Genomic DNA, 17992 nt, shown 5'->3' with positions numbered 1-17992 from the left:
TACATAACACTGTAGCATGGACCAACACCAGCGTTTCTCAACTTAGCAGCTGTAGGATGGGTGGACTCCAATTTCAGCATGCTGGCTGGGGAATTCTGGGAGTTGAAGTCCGTCTATCCTAAGCCTGCTGAGGGCGAGAAACACTGGCCTACACTACACATTTTTAATCTTTCTTGAGCCCCCATCTGCCAAAAGGTTCCCGAGGGAGACAGGAGGGGGGCTTGCAATTATCAGTAGCAAGACCTTCCTTGCGTTCAAGCTGGTGCTTTCAAATGCACAACCCCCCACCCCACCCCCAAAGCAACAGAAGGAACAAGGAAAATGACAACGGCACGTGATTTCATTCCCAATTTTAAAGTCAGTCCTTATCATCCCTAACTGGAGATGCAAACAAGTCAGGCGGCTGGACAATGCGCTTACCAAGACACTGGTAGGGTACCACGATGTGCATTTGGCTTTTGCATGATGAACGTCCTTTCTTGCACCATTTGTCTATGGTAACTGGCTGCGTGCCTTCCACCGCATTTGTGATCTGCAGCTCTGGATATACCTGCAGGGCAAATGGCCGTTAGTAGGGCATCAAATAGAGGGCAGAGAGAAACAGATGTGGAAGACTTGAAAGTCATCTTTTACCTGTGGGATTTCAGGCCTGCCACATTTGCTACTGTGGGAAACTGGGAGGTGGGGGGCATTATACAGAGCATGGATCAGAGGCGGGTTCCTGCCAGCATTAACTGATGGTTTGGTGTGCGTGCGATTTTGCACCAAACTGGTGCGAACCGGTAGGAACCCACCTCTGGTGTGGATGATATGTAGCCCTGCCAAAAGGTTAAGGCATTCTGGATAAAAATATGGTGGGTTATGCAAAATATTTTTAAAAGAAGAATAAAGTTTATTCCTCAGTTATTTTTACTAGGTATATGTACTGACTTTACAGTGGTAGAGACTAACTTGATTCTGCACCTAATAACTGCAGCAAGACTGTTGGTGGCACAATACTGGAAGAAGGAAGACTTGCCTACAACTCAAGAATGGACATTGAAAGTCACAAACTTAGCCGAGATGGCTAAAATATCGGCATATCTTAAAGATCACTCAAATGAGAGATATAAACGAGACTGGAAAAAATGGATTGACTATATACAAAATAAATACGGGACCAAGAAATTCCAGTTAGCCTATGCTTAAGATCAGAAATGATTTAAACTGTTAAAAGTTAGTTCAGAAGCTAAGGTCAATGTAGAATGTCATTAATCTCTTTGTTTCTTTTTTCTGAATAGATTTTAGACTGTGTTAGTTAAAAATCCATACCGTGTACGGGTTCTGGGAAGTCGGGGGGGAGGGAAGGAGGAGGGGGGCTGGGGGGGTGGAGGGAGGGAGTGGCATACAAAAAAAATTGTACTTCAATGTTTTAATGATTGACGAATGATGAAATATTTGTGTTTTTTTAAAAGAAATAAAACCTTTTTTTCAGATATGTAGCCATAATAACATTCTTTCTTTGAAAGTCAAGGCTGTGTTGCCCAGCAGCTGCGATGAGGTGACTGGGAGGCATCTCCAGTTTGGATGGTGCCTGATTGGATCATGTGATGGACATGTGGGTGCCGGGCAGGGACTTGGACTTTCATTTGGGTGGGGAAACCCTGGAAGCTTTCAGATTTGGGTTTTCCCAGATGTGCCAATATGACATCTCTAATAAAATGGAACTTTGAGGAAACTCAACCCTAGGACTCTTCTTTTGTTAGGGGTGTTACTTGGAATCCTGACATTAGGAAGCCATTCTCCCTTGAGACACTTCAAAGGGTGATGGATAGATACACGCTATATTGCTCCTCTGAATGGCAAACCTGGAGTTCCTGACTCCCCCTTTCCTAACAAGGAAGTCCTTGGAAAAAGCACTCCGATTCTACGAGATGTGTAAACCTAACCTGAAGATCAGAGCTATGCAAGCAATAGTTTTGACACTCTAGTCTGGTCTATGCAAGCAAGAGTCGGACTCTGAAGAAGCAGGATGGAAAGAGTATCAACGCTTCTGAATTTTGGTGCTGGAGCATACTCCCAAGAATACCATAAATAGCCAGGAAAGCAAACAAAGGGATCATGGGATGTATTAATCCAGAGCTCTTACCTAAGGTATTAATTATCAGTTACAAATATTCATATTTTGGATAAATCATGCAAGGTAGAAGGACCGAGAAGACGTAGTAAGGTGGGTGGACCTTAGACGTAGTAAGGTGGGTGAGAAGAGCCAAGGTGGCGCAGTGGTTCAATGCAGCACTGCAGGCTACTTCAACTGACTGCAGTTCAGTAGTTTGGCTGTTCAAATCCCACCAGGCTCAAGGTTGACTCAGCCTTCCATCCTTCCGAGGTGGGTAAAATGAGGACCCGGATTGTTGTTGGGGGCAATATGCTGACTCTGTAAACCGCTTAGAGAGGGCTGAAAGCCCTATGAAGCGGTATATAAGTCTAACTATTGCTAATGTGGACTTGATTATAGTGGTGGTGGGTGGGCTGTTGAAGGACTTGAAGGACCAGTTTTGTCAAAGTTCATCCTAGAAGGTCTATCCATGTATAAGGTTTTGCCAACGTTGGCATCTGTAAGATGCGCGGACTTCAACTTCCAGAATTTCCCAACTTTAAGACGCGCGGACTTCAATTCTTGAAGTTGAAGTCCCCACGTCTTAAAGTTGCCAACGTTGGCAAATCGTGACCTATATGATTGCTTAGAGTCAACCCCAGCTGGATAATAATTGTCAAATATGTAGCTCAGTTCTTGTTGGGTCTTTCTTTGCACTGAGCAATAAGTGTGAGATGTCACAATCAGTGTCGTTGAGGGCACAATACTTGGCCTCTTCAGGACAGGAGTCCAGGTAGTTCTTTGAATGCAACCATTCGAAGTCTGACGTGGTTTTGAAGTTACGAAGGGTGGGCCATCCCCACAGTGGTTGGTGCTTGGATTCAAATAATTTAACAACGGTTCTCTGCCCTAATGACCGGCTGGGTAGGTGTGTCTGGGTGGTCATGTGACTGGGTGGGCATGGCCAACTCAACGTCACTCACGTTGAGGGGCACCTCTCCTCGCCATGCCTGGCTATGCCTGATCCCTCCTTTCCTAGCGACTCCTTGTCCCCACCCCAGCTACTGGTCCTGCCTCCCAGCCGGGTGAGTAGCTGGGTAGCTGGGTGAGGGGCCTGGGTAGGAAGGTGAGGAGTGGCTGGGAGAGGAAGGGCAAGGTGGGGCCAGGCCAGAGATGGGTTGCTAATTTTTTTACTACTTGTTTGGGCACGCTCCCACGTGTGCTTGCATGTGTTCACAATGTTCTGCGCATGCGCAGAGGCGTCCGGGCGGGAAGGCGGAGCCTTCTGCCACCACTACTATTGGTTCAGCTGATCTGGGTCAAACCGGCAGCAACCCACCTCAGGCCAGGCGTGGGAAGGAACGCTATTCGCCGAACTGTACAAAAAGTTAGTTACCGGTTCTACCAAACCTACTCGAACCGTCTGAATCTCACCACTGCATGTGACCATATTTTCACTCACCGGGCCACATTTATGACTATTTGCAGCATCTCACAATTATGGGTGACATTTTACAGCCATTTCATTGAAAATCAACAATTTTGGGGGTTTTGGGGGCAAAACTACCGTCCGCCACAAAAGAACAATCATAAAATCAGGTCAGCCATAGGACCGCTTTATGACCCTCACGGCTTACAACATGGAGCCCATTGTGGTTGTAACTCAAGGACTACCTACAGAACATGTGAATTTTCTTTCCCTCAGTTCATCCCAGTTGGAGATACTGTCAGAGAGTTTGAGTAGAAATGAAGATGAACTGTTTCCTGAGTCCCTGGGACTGTCAACGGGAGAGGTGTTGGTTGATTAGGCAAGAACAGGCCTGGTGGAAGCACTAACGAAGAGGAGGCTGATTTTTTTTTAAAAAATGGGTTAGATGCAGTGGTGGGATTCAGCCAGTTCGCACCTATTCGGGAGAACCGGTTGTTAACTTTCTAAGCAGTTCGGAGAACCGGTTGTTGGAACCCCCCCCCAAAAAGAGGCTTCCGACTGTTTTGTACACTTACGATCATTGCAATCACGTGATCAAAATTCAGATGCTTGGCAACTGGCATGTACTTACGACAGTGGCAGTATCCTGGCGTCCTTTGCGACCTTCCCAGCTGACTTCCAACGAGCAAGGTCAACCGAGGAGGCAGGGAGGGGGGAGGAGGGGTAAGGCAGATTCTCTGAACAAACTGCCATACCAACTTGACAACCGCAGGGATGACTTTAACAGGAAGGTTGCAAAATGGGACAAAGTGCACTTAACAGCTATCTCGCTTAGCCACGGGGAGATTTTTGTCCCGCTCAATTGTCGAGAACGTACTTAGCAATAGCAGTTAGACTTATATACCGCTTCATAGGGCTTTCAGCCCTCTCTAAGCGGTTTATAGAGTCAGCATATCGCCCCCCACAGTCTGGGTCCTCATTTCACCCACCTCGGAAGGATGGAAGGCTGAGTCAACCTTGAGCCGGTGAGATTAGAACCGCTGAACTGCAGATAACAGTCAGCTGAAGTGGCCTGCAGTACTAACCACTGAGCCACCTCGGCTCTATAGAGGACCAGAAAAATGATCTTTGGAAGGAGATGGGAGGAAGATGAGAGAGGACATGCTTATGACTGTGTGTGTGTGTGTGTGTGTGTGTGTGTGTGTACCTCCTGGCAGTAGCTCCTGATCTCCTCAGTGGTACGAAAGCAGGTGTGAGTGCCGATGGCATCAGGCTCCCAGCGGCCTGTCTGGACGTTGAGATGGAGGACCAGTCTCCCACAAAACATGGCCACTTGTGGGGTCCCGAGGGTGGGCCCAAGGGCTGCTCCCATCCCCTGAAAGCACAAAGAGAGAGAGAGAGAGAGGGATAGGGGGGGGAAAGATTAATCAACAGGTCCGGCCAAAAGCGCCAAGCGGAAGCGCCAGTCACGCCTGGTGGCTGCGATGATGATCGGACTGCAGCCAAGGTGACATCCGAAGGGCATCGTCTGTCACGCGAGACTCTTCCACTTCAGCAAATTCCCTCCCGCTCCTTTCTTTAATTTTTTTTTTCCACCTCGACCTGCTCTTTCGCTCCTGGCGGCCTTTCTCCCCCCCCACCCCTCCCATCTGTGTTTGCACCATCTTTCTTTCTGGCTTCTCCTCCTCCAGTAACCACCAGGATGTTGTTGCTGTGGCAACCGCTCCCAATGGAGTTCCCAGATCTTCTCTGTTGCCATGGAGACCAGCTCCCAGATGGAAATGAATACTGCATCAACCAGCCCCTTCCCTCTACTGTTTCTCTTCACAGGGTCCACCCCCACTTGCCGGCCCTTCCTTCTCCACCTCCTCTCCTCCTTTCTTCCTCACCTCACCTTCCACCCTCTTCCTCTCTCTCCTCCTCCTTCCGCAAGGCTCCCACTCCTCTTATTTGCCCCTCCAGCAAGAGCTGCTTGCAGCATCTCAGCCCCGATGCTGGCAATGACCTGTGGTTGGATTTGGTTAGGACCTTTGATCCTGGTACCTGAGCTGGCAAAACGCAAGGGCTGCATTCCCACAACATCGGATTCCCAGGCAGGTAGCATTCTAAGCTATGGAAGACTAGTGAAGGTAAAAAGTAAAGGTTCCACTCACACATACGTGCTAATCGTTCCCGACTCTAGAGGGCAGTGCTCATCTCCTTTTCAAAACCGAAGAGCCAGCGATGTCCGAAGACATCTCCGTGGTCATGTGGCCGGCATGACTAGATGCCGAAGGTCCACGAACGCTGTTCCCTTCCCATCAAATTGTGGTCCCTATTTTTCTACTTGCATTTTTACGTGCTTTCGAACTGCTAGGTTGGCAGAAGCTGGGAGAAGTAACAGGAGCTCACTCCATTATGCGGCACTGGGGATTCGAACCACAGAACTGCCAACCTTTATGATCGACAAGCTCGGCACCTTAGCCACTGAGCCACCACATCCCTCTTTATGGCAGACTATTGAAACCTGATTTAGCCTATTATCATGGGTTGTGCAAAATCATGTGCAGCAGAAGCCGTTGGGGTCCTTGTCTTCTCAGCTCTATCTGCTCCTCCTTCTCACAGGAGCCTGAACTTGAGCATCAGAGCTGTTTCTTCCATAACTGCACCCTACTTTCCAAAGCAAGAAACAAGCCATTCCATGCCAATCAAGGAGAACATTTGTAGCTCCAGGTTGACATGAGGGCTCCTTGGTGCCCTCTGAGGTTGGTTGTTTCCCTGCAGACGTTTCATTACCCAAACTAGGTAACATGATCAGTGCTAGGAGGGAATGGGGATTGTGGAGTGGAGGAGGAGGAGAGAAGGAGAGGAGGGAGAGGAGGACTGTGTGGGTCTTTGGTGCCCTCTGAGTTTGCTTGTTTTCTTGCAGACGTTTCATTATCCCAACTAGTTAGTATCATCAGTGTTAGAAGAGAACGGGGATTGTGGAGTGGCTAAGGAGGACGGGAAATGGGAGAAGAGAACTGTGGGGTCTTTGGTGCCCAGAGTTTGTTTGTTGGGAGGAGGAGGAGGAGGGAGGAAGAGGAGGGGAGAGGAGGAGGGGAGAGGAGGAGGGGAGCAGGGGAAGAGGATTGTGGTGCCCTCTGAGTTTGCTTGTTTTCTTACAGATGTTTCATTATTCCAACTAGGTAGTATCATCAGTGCTAGAAGAGAATGGGGATTGTGGAGTGGAGAAGGAGGAGGGGGGGAGGAAGAGGAGGAGGAAGGGGAGGAGGAGGAAGGGGAGGAGGGTGGAGGAAGAGGAGGGGAGGGGAAGGGGGGAGGAGGGGAGTGGGGGAAGAGTACTGTGGGGTCTTTGGTGCCCTCTGAGCTTGCTTGATTTCTTGCAGACGTTTCATTACCCAAACAAGGTAACATCCTCAGTGCTAGTAAGGAAGGGCCGTTGGACAACGACTGACAAGGACTTCCCAAGCATCCATTTCACACAACCTCAACCAGCCAGCTAGCCAAATCTAGGAAAAGCTTCCGGCTGAAATCCTGGATGCAGTAAAAGAGATCCTGGCTATGGGTTGGAAAAGGCCGTCAATTGCAGAGTCTTTGAAGATGCAGGGGGGAAGATGCATCCTTTGTTTTTAAGGATGGATGCTTGGAGAACCCTTGGGAAGAACCTGGAGGTCGGTCCCCACGGAAAGGGGATTTTGAGGGCTGCCGGTGACCCAGAAAGAAGCAGTGATGTAGCTGGCCGATTTCTCTTTCCCGCGCCCTGCCACTCCCACCTCTGGGCTGAATTCCACCCAGGACATCCATTTCTTTTTTTTCTGGAAAGCGACAATTTAGTTTAAAAATCAGTAAATCCCCCTCCCCTCCCCTCCTCGGTTCCTCATCCTTAAAAGAGAAGTGGGAAGCATCCAAGGGAGAATTGGTGGGCTGCATCCAGGTTACGAGAATAGTCTAACCTGGCTTTTTTTCCCCCCTGGGGAGGGGCAGGAAGGATGGAGGAGAAAAGAGGGCGGGGCCCACCACCTAATGGAAGTCTTTTTTTTTTTAAACGGAGGGGCAAAGGAGAAATCAGGCCTGGATTAAACTGGATCTCAGGGCTAAGCCGATGCTTTAAGTGATTAAGCAGCTGCTGTGGTTTGATGGAAAACTGACCACTGGACCCTACATCAAATGCAGGGCTGGGGAAGGGAGGGAGGGAGAGAAAGAGAAAGGGAAGAGAAAAGAAAAGAGCGGAGTGGATTTCCAATCGAGGGTCGGGTTGTCTGCCTGGCTCTGAAAATCACCCAGGGATGGCAGGAAGGTGGGAGTTGGACTTGGGTAGGAAGTAGTTAATGGAGATAGGATTAATAAATGAGCTTTAATCCCTGCTTCTGTTTCTCACTCCCCCATTCCCCATCCCCTCCCCCCCCAACCTGGCATTTGGTGAGCTGGGAAGGGAGGAAGGATCAACCCTGCTTTCTCCCAATCTTTCTCCCAATCTTTTACAACAGGGCCCAACGTGGACTCTTCCAAAGTGGGGGGTGGGGGTGGGAGAAAGAGGAAGCTTTCCAAAAGCATAAAAGCCTCTAAGAAGGCTTCTCTCATCCTTCCCCGCCCTCCACTCCACGTGCCACTGGGAACTGTTTTCTCTCGCTCTCCCACCCCTCTCTTCCCTTCTCCAAAGGGTGGAAGTTCCCAGGTGCTGCTTCCAGAAGACCAGTTAAGATGGCGAAGGCTGGGCTTCCGGCCAACCCAGCGGCAGGGCAGGCGTGCCAGGGTGGGGGGGATGAGATCAAAGGAAGAGACAGCCCTCCCGTGCGGGGCCTGAAGGATTGGAAAGGGGCGAGCGGGTGGCGAGGGAGGTTGAGGGTCTCTTGGCACACAGAAGGAGCCGGGTGGGGAAACAAGGGTCATTGCGGTTGAATGACGTCCCTTTTGGCAGTGGGAGAATTTTCCCAACCTTTCCCAGGGCTAGGGTCTCCCATTGAGGACCTGTACACTGCACAAGTCAAAAAGAGGACTGTGAAAATATCTACAGACTCCTCGCATCCTGGACATAAATTGTTTCAACTCCTACCCTCAAAACGATGCTATAAAGCACTGCACACCAGAACAACTAGACACAAGTTGTTTTCCCCCTGAAGGCCATCATTCTGCTAAACAACTAATGCCCCAAACCCTGTCAAATTATCTACTAAGTCTGTACTACTATTATTTTTCTCTTCCTTCCTAGTATCGACCTCTTGCCACTTATGACTATAACCATGTTGCTTGTATCTTTAAGATTTCTATTGCTTTATTTGTTTCCTACTATGATTTGATTGCTTATTAATAACCTTTGACTATCACTAAGTGTTGCATCTTATGATTCTTGATGAATGTATTATATATTTTTATGTACACTGAAAGCATATGCACCAAAGACAAATTCCTTGTGTGTCCAATCACACTTGGGCAATAAAGAATTCTATTCTATTCTATTCCATTCCTTATTCTAAATTCTATGTTTATTCTATTCCTTATTAGATATTCTATTCTATTCTATTCTATTCCTTATTCTAAATTCTATATTTATTCTATTCCTTATTAGATATTCTATTCTATTCCTTATTCTAAATTCTATATATATGCTATTCCTTATTAGATATTCTATTCTATTCTATTCTATTCTATTCTATTCTATTCTATTCTATTCTATTCTATTCCTTATTCTAAATTCTATATTTATTCTATTCCTTATTAGATATTCTATTCCTTATTCTAAATTCTATGTATATGCTATTCCTTATTAGATATTCTATTCTATTCTATTCTATTCCTTATTCTAAATTATATATTTATTCTATTCCTTATTAGATATTCTATTCTATTCTATTCTTTTCTATTCTATTCCTTATTCTAAATTCTATATTTATTCTATTCCTTATTAGATATTCTATTCTATTCTATTCTATTCTATTCTATTCTATTCTATTCTATTCTATTCTACTTAAGGGAGCTCCCCTTCCCTCTCAGTTGGAAGCTGGGATGGAAAAATGGTCTGGGATGAAGGCTGGGGATGAAGTGACCACAAGGTGGACACTCCCTTTGAACTTCTATGTAGCAGGACCCTCCCCGGCCTCTTTTTGGATAAGAACGAGAGAAATTCCTCCCACTCTGTTAAGGCAGATATGGGGAATGTTAGCATTCATCAAGCTAGAAGATGCTTCAAAGGTTCCTCCAGAGGCTTTAAAGGTCATCTAGTCTCACCCCATTGCTGCTGCACTAAAAATTCTCTCTCCTCCCGGCCTTTAAATGTTCTTCCAGCTATATTCCAATCATGAAGGTAAAATCACATGATTGCACTTAATACAGATACATATTAATAGAGTCATCTAGTCCAACCCCCCCACCCACCCACGCAGGAGACCCTACACCATTTCTGACAGATGGCAATCCAATCTCTTCTTGAAAGCCTCCCATTGATGAAGCTCTCACAACTTCCAAAGGCAACTTCTGTTCCATTGGTTGATTGTTCTCACTGTCAGAAAATTTCTCCTTATTTCCAGGTTGAATCTCTCCTTGTTCAGTTTCCATTCATTATTCCTTGTCTGGCCCTTGGGTGCTTTGGAAAATAGCTTGACCCCCTTCCTCTCTGGGGCAGCACCTCAAATATTGCAACTCTACTGCCATATCTCTCCAGTCCTTCTCTTCACTAGACTAGCCATGCCCAGTTCCTGCAAATGTTCTTCATATGTTTTAGCCTCCAGTCTCTTCATCATCCTGGTTGCTCTTCTCTGCACGCTTTCTAGAATCTCAACATCTTTTTTATAGTGTGGTGACCAAAACTGGATGCAGTACTCAGGGTGTGGTCTTACTAGGGCTTTATAGAGTGGTATTAGTACCTCCCTTGATCTTAAAGTTCCTTTACTTACAACAGTTATTGTCCCTTTTTAAAAAGGATTGAATGGGCCTGAGGTTCCAGCTGTTGTTTGTAACCCCCCTAAGGGAAACAAAGGTGAAGTCACACAGGCTTCCCAAACACTAGTAAAAGTCAAGCAGAGACACGTAAGGGCGGCATCGTGGGTGTAGGTACAACCTCGGTTGACTTTGTCTCCTACAAGAGGAAAAGGTTGGGTTGGGATCTTCTTGGATATCTGCCCAATAAAAAGATGACTAGAATTGCGTGGTTGAATACAGTTCGAGGTCTTTGAACTTCGCGCCTGCATTCACAGCCCTGGGCCTTTGATGCTCAGGCACACGAAGGCCAGAGCCCTTTTGCTAACAGGGTGCATGGATGCATTGGGGTTCAACTAAGCTTTCCCCAAAGCAATGTTTTATTCAACCAAGCTGCAACTGCCTGGGTTCACACACATACCACGGAACCAGAAAGCACAGCTTTCAAACGACAAAGGTGGAGTTCCTGTGGCATACAGTATGACACCAAAATGAAGCAAACCACCTGATGGCTAATCGCGGCATATACTAAACCTAGTCTTAGGGTCCCTCCCCATCCTCTAGAACTTTTGACTCCACTGATGAAGAGACAGAAGGTGCTAACATTAAATGTTCTTCTTTAGGATTCTGTTCAGCTATGCCCTCTTCCAGCATGCTTCTCTCTAGACAGGCATTTTCTGGCCATCCATCAAACCTCTTCACTGAGTATTTCAGCAGTTTCCCTCCCTCCCTTCCTTCCCCCTTCCTTCCTTCCTTCCTTCCTTCCTTCCTTCCTTCCTTCCTTCCTTCCTTCCTTCCTTCCTCCCTTCCCCTTTCCTTTCTTCCTTTTCTCCCTCCCCCTTTCTTTTTCCTCACTCTCACTTTTCCTTCATTCCTTCCCCCTCCCTCCCTCCCCCTTTCCTTTCTTCCTTTTCTCCCTCCTTCCCTTCCTTTATCCTCACTCCCTCTTTTTCTTCCTTCCTTCCTTCCCTCCTTCCCCCCTTTCCTTCCTTCCTTTTCTCCCTCCCACCTTCCTCCCCCTTTCTTTCTTTTCTCCCTCCCTCACTTTATTCTCCCTCCCTCTTTTTCTTCCTTCCTTCCTTCCCTCCTTCCTCCCACCACCCTCCCTTTCCTTTCTTCCTTTTCTCCCTCCCTTCCTTTTCCTCACTCCCTCTTTTCCTTCCTTCCTTCCACTTTTTCTTCCTTCTTTTCTTCCTTCCTTTCTCCCTCCTACCTCCCTCCCCTTTTCCTTTCTTTCTTTTCTCCCTCCCTCACTTTATTCTCCCTCCCTCTTTTTCTTCCTTCCTTCCTTCCCTCCTTCCTCCCACCTCCCTCCCCTTTCCTTTCTTCCTTTTCTCCCTCCCTTCCTTTTTCCTCACTCCCTCTTTTCCTTCCTTCCTTCCTTCCTTCCATCCATTCTTCCACCTCCCCTTTCCTTTCTTCCTTTTCTCCCTCCCTTCCTTTATCCTCACTCCCTCTTTTCCTTCCTTCCTTCCTTCCTTCCTTCCTTCCTTCCTTCCTCCCACCTCCCTCCCCCTTTCCTTCCTTTTCTCCCTTCCCTCTTTCCTTTCCCCCCACTTCCTCTTTTTTCTTCCTCCCTCTGGCTTCCTTCCTCCTTTCCTTCCAGCCTCCTTGCCTTCCTGCCAACCCGTTCAGATCTCCTGGGAGTGGACCGCATCTCTTTGGATCCCTGAGAGCAAGCCCAGGTGCAGCCACTCACCTCGTGGCTTTCCCTATCGGCGGAATGTGCTGGCATTCAACCGGCCTCCTTGTGCGGTTGAAAGGAAGAAACGGTGCAGGTGTTGCCAACCACAAAGGAAGCAGCCTTTAGTTCCAGAACACTGAGCCATCAGCGGTGGGTGGGGGAGGCTCCCTTACGCCCAGCTCAAGAAACACGTTGCCTACTGGGTTATTGTTCAAGCCAGATTTTCTACCGTCCCATCTAGGGAGACTGCAGGAGAAATTCCACCCAGCAGCCAGGTTTCTCCCCACCCCATCCCCTTGGATGCCGACATAGTTTTGCAAGGGAGCAAAGCCCCCTTCCTCACAAAAGAGGATGGGGGAGAAAAACACCCTCTCCCCATCGATAAAATTCGAATGTACAAAACCAAAGGAGTTAACTCTTTGGTGCAGACTTTGATCATAACCTGTGAGATGGAGAGAGAGAAAGAGGCCTTCGTATCATGGGCCAGCGTGGGATTTTTCTAAAGAGAGAGTCAGCCTTGAAAGACAGGCAGCTCCCGTCTTGCTTAATGTTCTTGCTTAACATTTCTGAAGGAGGCCTTTTAATGACCCCGGCTGGAGGAGGGGATTGACTGGTCCTATCACACAGGGCTTGGGGAAGAGGAGAGAAGGGGTGTGTGTGTGTGTGTGTGCAACTATGACCAGCGTCACACGCAGCCTGGGATATTTGTGAATGAGAACCGCCGATGCCCATTTGCCTCCTATTCCAACTGTAGTACGTATACGAGGTCTCCAGATTTTGGAGCAGAAGGGCTAAAAATGAGATATGTTCCAAGTGGATTCTGCTTCAGAAGGTTCAAAATGCTGACGGAAGGACTCAACGATGGCTACGGGAGACCCTATACAAGCCCATTTATGTCCCTGCAAATGTCGAGACCGGATTTTCTGGGTTGTTCCCCAATGAGAGTGGCAGGCTGTGAGCACATTTGACAGGAGTTGGCTACAGAGTACCCACCAAACCAGTGTTTCCCAACCTTGGCAACTGGAAGATATCCGGACTTCAACTCCCAGAATTCCCCAGCCAGCATTCGCTGCTTGGGGAATTCTGGGAGTTGAAGTACGGACATCTTCTAGTTGCCAAGGTTGGAAAGCACTGCACTAGACTGTTGGACAATTGAGACCAATCCTGTGGCTCGAGGTCATCTAGCCTTACCTCGAACCCATCTGCTGGCTATTTCCCCCCCCTACAAGTAGGACAGCATCTCCTTCCCTCTACAACAGAGGTCACCAACTGATGGTCCGTGGACCACTGGTGGAGTGGTCCACGAGAACATTTTGGTGGTTGGCCCAAAAACTATCTGCATTTTTTTCTATTGCACTAAATACTATTGATCTTTTTTTTTTTAAATCATCTTAGTGGTCCATGAGATTTAAAATTATGAATTTAGTGGTCCCTGAAGTCCGAAAGGTTGGCGGCTCCCTGCTCTACAAGGCCTGCAGAAGACGTGGGTCTCTCTGACCATCTCGGCTGAGGACATCCCGTTCCAGAAAGCAGGAGAGAGTAAGATGGTCAAATAGGATTCTCCACGTTAAAATAAAATAAAATTAAAAGTAGGGGCGTGCATAAGCGCACCAGCGTGTCTACCGTCCCTGTGCTACTGTCCCCATTTATTTGTACCCATTACCTGTGTTCTTATTCTTGTTATCTCATACATGAGTGACAAACTAGCTGATAAAGGAGGAGAGCCTGTGTGGCTTAATGGCTAACACAATTGCCTAATATGTAATACAGCCCAGGTTCAAATCCCAGTAAGGGTATGGCTAGCTGATGAGAGCTAAATAGCTTGAAATAGATCTATACTAGTCTCCCTTTATTTATTTATCAGCACAAATGCAACACACACACACACACACACACACACACACACACACACACATATGCATGCCAATCTGGGCTTCCCGCACTGATCCCTACGTGAAGACGGAGGGAATTTGCAAAAGATTGTGGGTTTCCTCGCAACCGCCTACCCAGCCAAGAGTAAGTCCATGGGGCTCATTTGTAGCAATAAGCCTCCAGCGGATGTGACTTGGAAATCTGCCACCACCAGCTTACGAAATGAGAGGATGGCCATCGGCTCCAAAATGTTAATCACCGTCACCCAGTCTTGAGGAGAAGGTTGCAATGGTTTGGGGAGGTGGGTGGGAGGAAAGGAAGGGATTTGAACGAGGACAGGGCACCAGCCAGCGCCAGATCACTTCCCACTCCGAAGCATCTGGTTGGATGGGTGGAGTGGATCTCCTTCTCATAAACCAGAGGGGGGGAAAAAACCACACAAAGCAAATGGCAGCTTTTCCTTAAGGTTGGGCGCTGGGCCAAAGGCAAGTCCAAGAACGCAACGATTCAGCACCTTTTGGCCATGAAGTCCCTGGTCTATGGGTGGCCTTCCTCCCCCCCCCCCAACCAGGCGCACATCAAGATTCGAAGGCTGGGGATGATAGAAAGTGGAGTCCCACCGAGCTGGAGGGCAGCGGGGTGTGGAAGGCAGATGGGCGCTTTCCTGTCTCTTCCCCCCACCCCAAACCCCATTTTCCCCCCTTCTTGGGATTTCCCGGCAACGCGCTTCCTTTCTCGCCTTCCCTTGGAAGGAAACCCAGAACGGGAAGCGTCTCCGCCGGGCAGCTCCCTTCTGCTCGGTGACCTTGGGCAGCTGCCTTCTCCTCCTTCTCCTTCCAACCCAACCTTGCGCACCGATTGCCACCCACCCGCCGCTCCCACGCGCGACCTCCGGAGGACGCGGTCCAGTTCAAGCCGCCCCACCTCCGCCCCCGGGGAGGGGGAGGAAGGGGTCTCACCTGGGTGTTGGCTGCGCCTCCGGGTCCGGGGAAAGAGCCCAGCAAGAGCAGGGGCGCCAGGAGCCATCGCGCCGCAGCAGCCCAGCCCGCCGGGGCGCATCCCGTCGAGCCAGCCATGAGCTCGCCCCGTCCGCCGAGGGCTCGGTTCTTCGTCCCTGTTGTACGGCGTTCGATCGCTCGATCCCTCGGGGCGGGGATCCTCCTGAAGCGGGAGAGGCGGCCAAGTCAAGAGGCTGCTGCAAATGGAGTCGGCTGCCGGGGCTGGGATGGGGCTGCGCTAAGCCTGGAGCGCTGCTGCCGCTGCCTCTGCTCCCAGCTGGGTTGTGACAGGAGGAGCTGGCCCCGCCGCCGCCGCTGCCGATCGCCTTCCCCGCTGCTGCGGCTGCAGGCTCTGGCCGGCCCCGCCCCACTTCGCCTGCCTGGCCCCGCCCGTCCGCTCTGCCTGCAGCCGCGGAACGCCCAGGAGGGAGGAGGGGACGCCGGAGCCGCCGCCGCCACCGGGAGGCGGAGCGCGATGGAGGGCAGAGCGCGGCTGGAGATGCAGAGACGGGGATGCTGCTGCTGCTGCTGCTCCCGGGTCTATAGAGGAGACGGCGGGGAGCCCCTTTCGGACGTCCCGCCCCCGCCCCAGGCGGCGACGCGGGGACTCCGCCAACGGGGAAGGCGCCGTCTCTCTGCGGGCGAAGCCGTCCGGTCCTCGGGGAACCTGAAGTCGGACCGCGCGGGGCTGGGAAGAGCCGAAGGGCGGATTTTGCGCGTTTCGGTTGAGCAAGTCAAAGGAGGGGGGGGGGTCGATAGATCAGCCGCCCATCCTGGGACTGGATATGGCCAGCCGAAGAGAGAAAACTGGCTTTCCAGTTTTCCTCCCCCCCCCCCCACACCCCGTATAACACTATTAAGGTTTTAATAAATAAAGATTTTAAAAATGTCAGCAACTAAGACTTAGAGTAATGAAAGAAGAAAAGTGAAGGGCAAGGCCAAAAATACAAAAGAAATGGGAGAAAATGGAAAGAAGGCGATTTCCTATTTTCTTTACAAATTGTAGGATAGGATAGGATAGAATAGAATAATAGAATAGGATAGGATAGGATAGGAAGAATAGAATAGAATAAACAGAATAGAATAGAATAAATAGAATAGAATAGAAAGAATAGAATAGAATTATAGAATAGAATAATAGAATAGAAAGAATAGAATAGAAAGAATAGAATAGAATAATAGAATAGAATAGAAAGTATAGAATAGAATAATAGAATAGAATAGAAAGAATAGAATAATAGAATAGAATAGAGAGAATAGAATAGAAGAGAGAGAATAGAATAGCATAGAATAGAATAATAGAATAGAATAGAAAGAATAGAATAATAGAATAGAATAGAATAGAATATACAATATAATACAGTGTATATACACACCATACAGTGTATAAATCTACTCTAGATACAGTATGACGTTCATTTTTTCCTGTAATCCGGTTTTTTATCAGTATCAAAACCATATATCAAAAGTTCAATCCCCCCCACCCCTTGTTTCATGCAAAAAGTCTACAAGGGGATTTCCAGTCAGCCATAAAGTTAGACAACGTCTGTTCTTTGATCAAAGATGTCAATTTTGGCCAAAACTAATGCAGAGTAATAAAAGAGGTGAGGGGGAAAGGGGATTGTTATGTTGAAGGGGGGGGGGGAACAGCCTCCCATCAAAAGTATTGCCTCCTTTGAATTCATGTCTGGGGGGGGGGCAAGGAAAAACTACTTCAATCGCTAGTAAGTGGAAGTGATTGCAAGGCTTAATCTTGTTTTTCCTCTGCTTTAAAGTGGATTATTTGTCAGGTGTGAAAACCAGAATGGAATATTTTCTAATGGGTCTTCTGATGGGATCTGGGCTGATCTCCCCTCTTCCTGGTTTTCTGATGGATTTTCTGCCCATTGGTGTAGATTGGCAATCTCTTCCTTCTAAGTGAGGCACAATATTAAAAAAAAACTTCCAACTTAAAAAAAGGGGGGCAACCAAGATTCTGGTCCCAGCATGGGTAACCTTTGACTTATAACTGTTCATTTTGTGACCGTTCCAAGTTACAACGGCATTGAAAAAAGTGACTTGCAACTGGTCCTCACACTTACAACCATCATAGCACCCTCAGGTTGCAGGATTCAAAATTGCAGCCTGTATATTGCACCATCCCAGATTCATGTGTAGTCATAGCTGAGTATTTGACTGCTTCAAAACCTGTCGAATTTGGTACTCAAAGTCTTTTGAAGCAAAAAACCCAAAAACTACTCTTGTCCCAGTATTCATCTCTCTCCTGGTACTCATTGTAGAATTTCATCTTCTTTTATTGACCCCATAATCCCTTGCAGGGTGGGGTCTGGGCAACTGAATGGAGCCGAGTGTTTACTGGCTGGATGCCCTTCTTGTCACCAATGCAGAATTTTGTTCAGGAGATCTACTCTCATTGTGCCCAGAGAGAGAAATATCTGCCTCTCCTTAGGATCGAACTCGCAGCCTCCAGAAGATTCTGTTCCTTAACCCTCTAAGAAAAATAGTTTTAGTAGTTATAACTTTGGCATTCAACTTCTGCAGGGATGGCAAGTGTGAGTTACAACCCAGGCTTCCTTTAATTTTCAGAAGACAGGTGTTTCCTAATTATCTCCTGCATTATTGGTCAAAAATAATAAAGGCAGGATACAAATAATAAATAAATACACAAATACATGCATACATAAAATGTAAACATCTTTATTGTTTTTTCCTCTATTCTCATACACGACTAGGCAAAAAGATTTTCTTGGGATTTGCTAAGCCAAAACTGTGTGTTATGGGTGACTGCAGTAAATTATATATGCATTTCTTTTTGGAATGGATCCAGAAGGTTCAGCTGGTGGAACAGGATAGCAAAATTAGGGGATCACATAATGCAGCAGGATTTTCCCATCTGTCTTGGCTTCCAAACTGCCTCCATCTTTATTTCGAAGTTTCTCTATCTGTTGAAACCTTGAGATTGTTTTTCTTGAGTGCCATTGCTAGTGGAGGCCTGTGCATTTTGAGGGTGGCTAGGGAGAAATACTTTCCCCCATATT

The 17992-nt window shown here is 47.9% G+C and overlaps 1 protein-coding gene across 2 annotated transcripts in view; it reads right to left on the bottom strand.

The window, feature by feature from the left end:
* Positions 1–15282, bottom strand: part of APLP1 (amyloid beta precursor like protein 1) — a 58630-nt gene extending 43348 nt beyond the window's left edge. For both annotated transcript variants that reach the window (XM_032228214.1, XM_032228215.1), the window contains exons 1-3: positions 14916–15282; positions 4714–4881; positions 421–550 (exon numbers count right to left, since the gene is read on the bottom strand). In XM_032228214.1, the coding sequence (XP_032084105.1) occupies positions 421–550; positions 4714–4881; positions 14916–15032 (415 nt within the window). In that variant the 5' untranslated portion in view covers positions 15033–15282. The remainder of the gene's footprint in view (positions 1–420; positions 551–4713; positions 4882–14915) is intronic.
* Positions 15283–17992: the final 2710 nt, after the last annotated feature.

Source organism: Thamnophis elegans, chromosome 12 (assembly GCF_009769535.1).
Source record: "Thamnophis elegans isolate rThaEle1 chromosome 12, rThaEle1.pri, whole genome shotgun sequence".
NCBI lineage: Eukaryota > Metazoa > Chordata > Lepidosauria > Squamata > Colubridae > Thamnophis > Thamnophis elegans.
The sequence above is the reverse complement of the archived record's forward strand: the minus strand, read 5'-3'. Positions and strand labels throughout refer to the sequence as shown.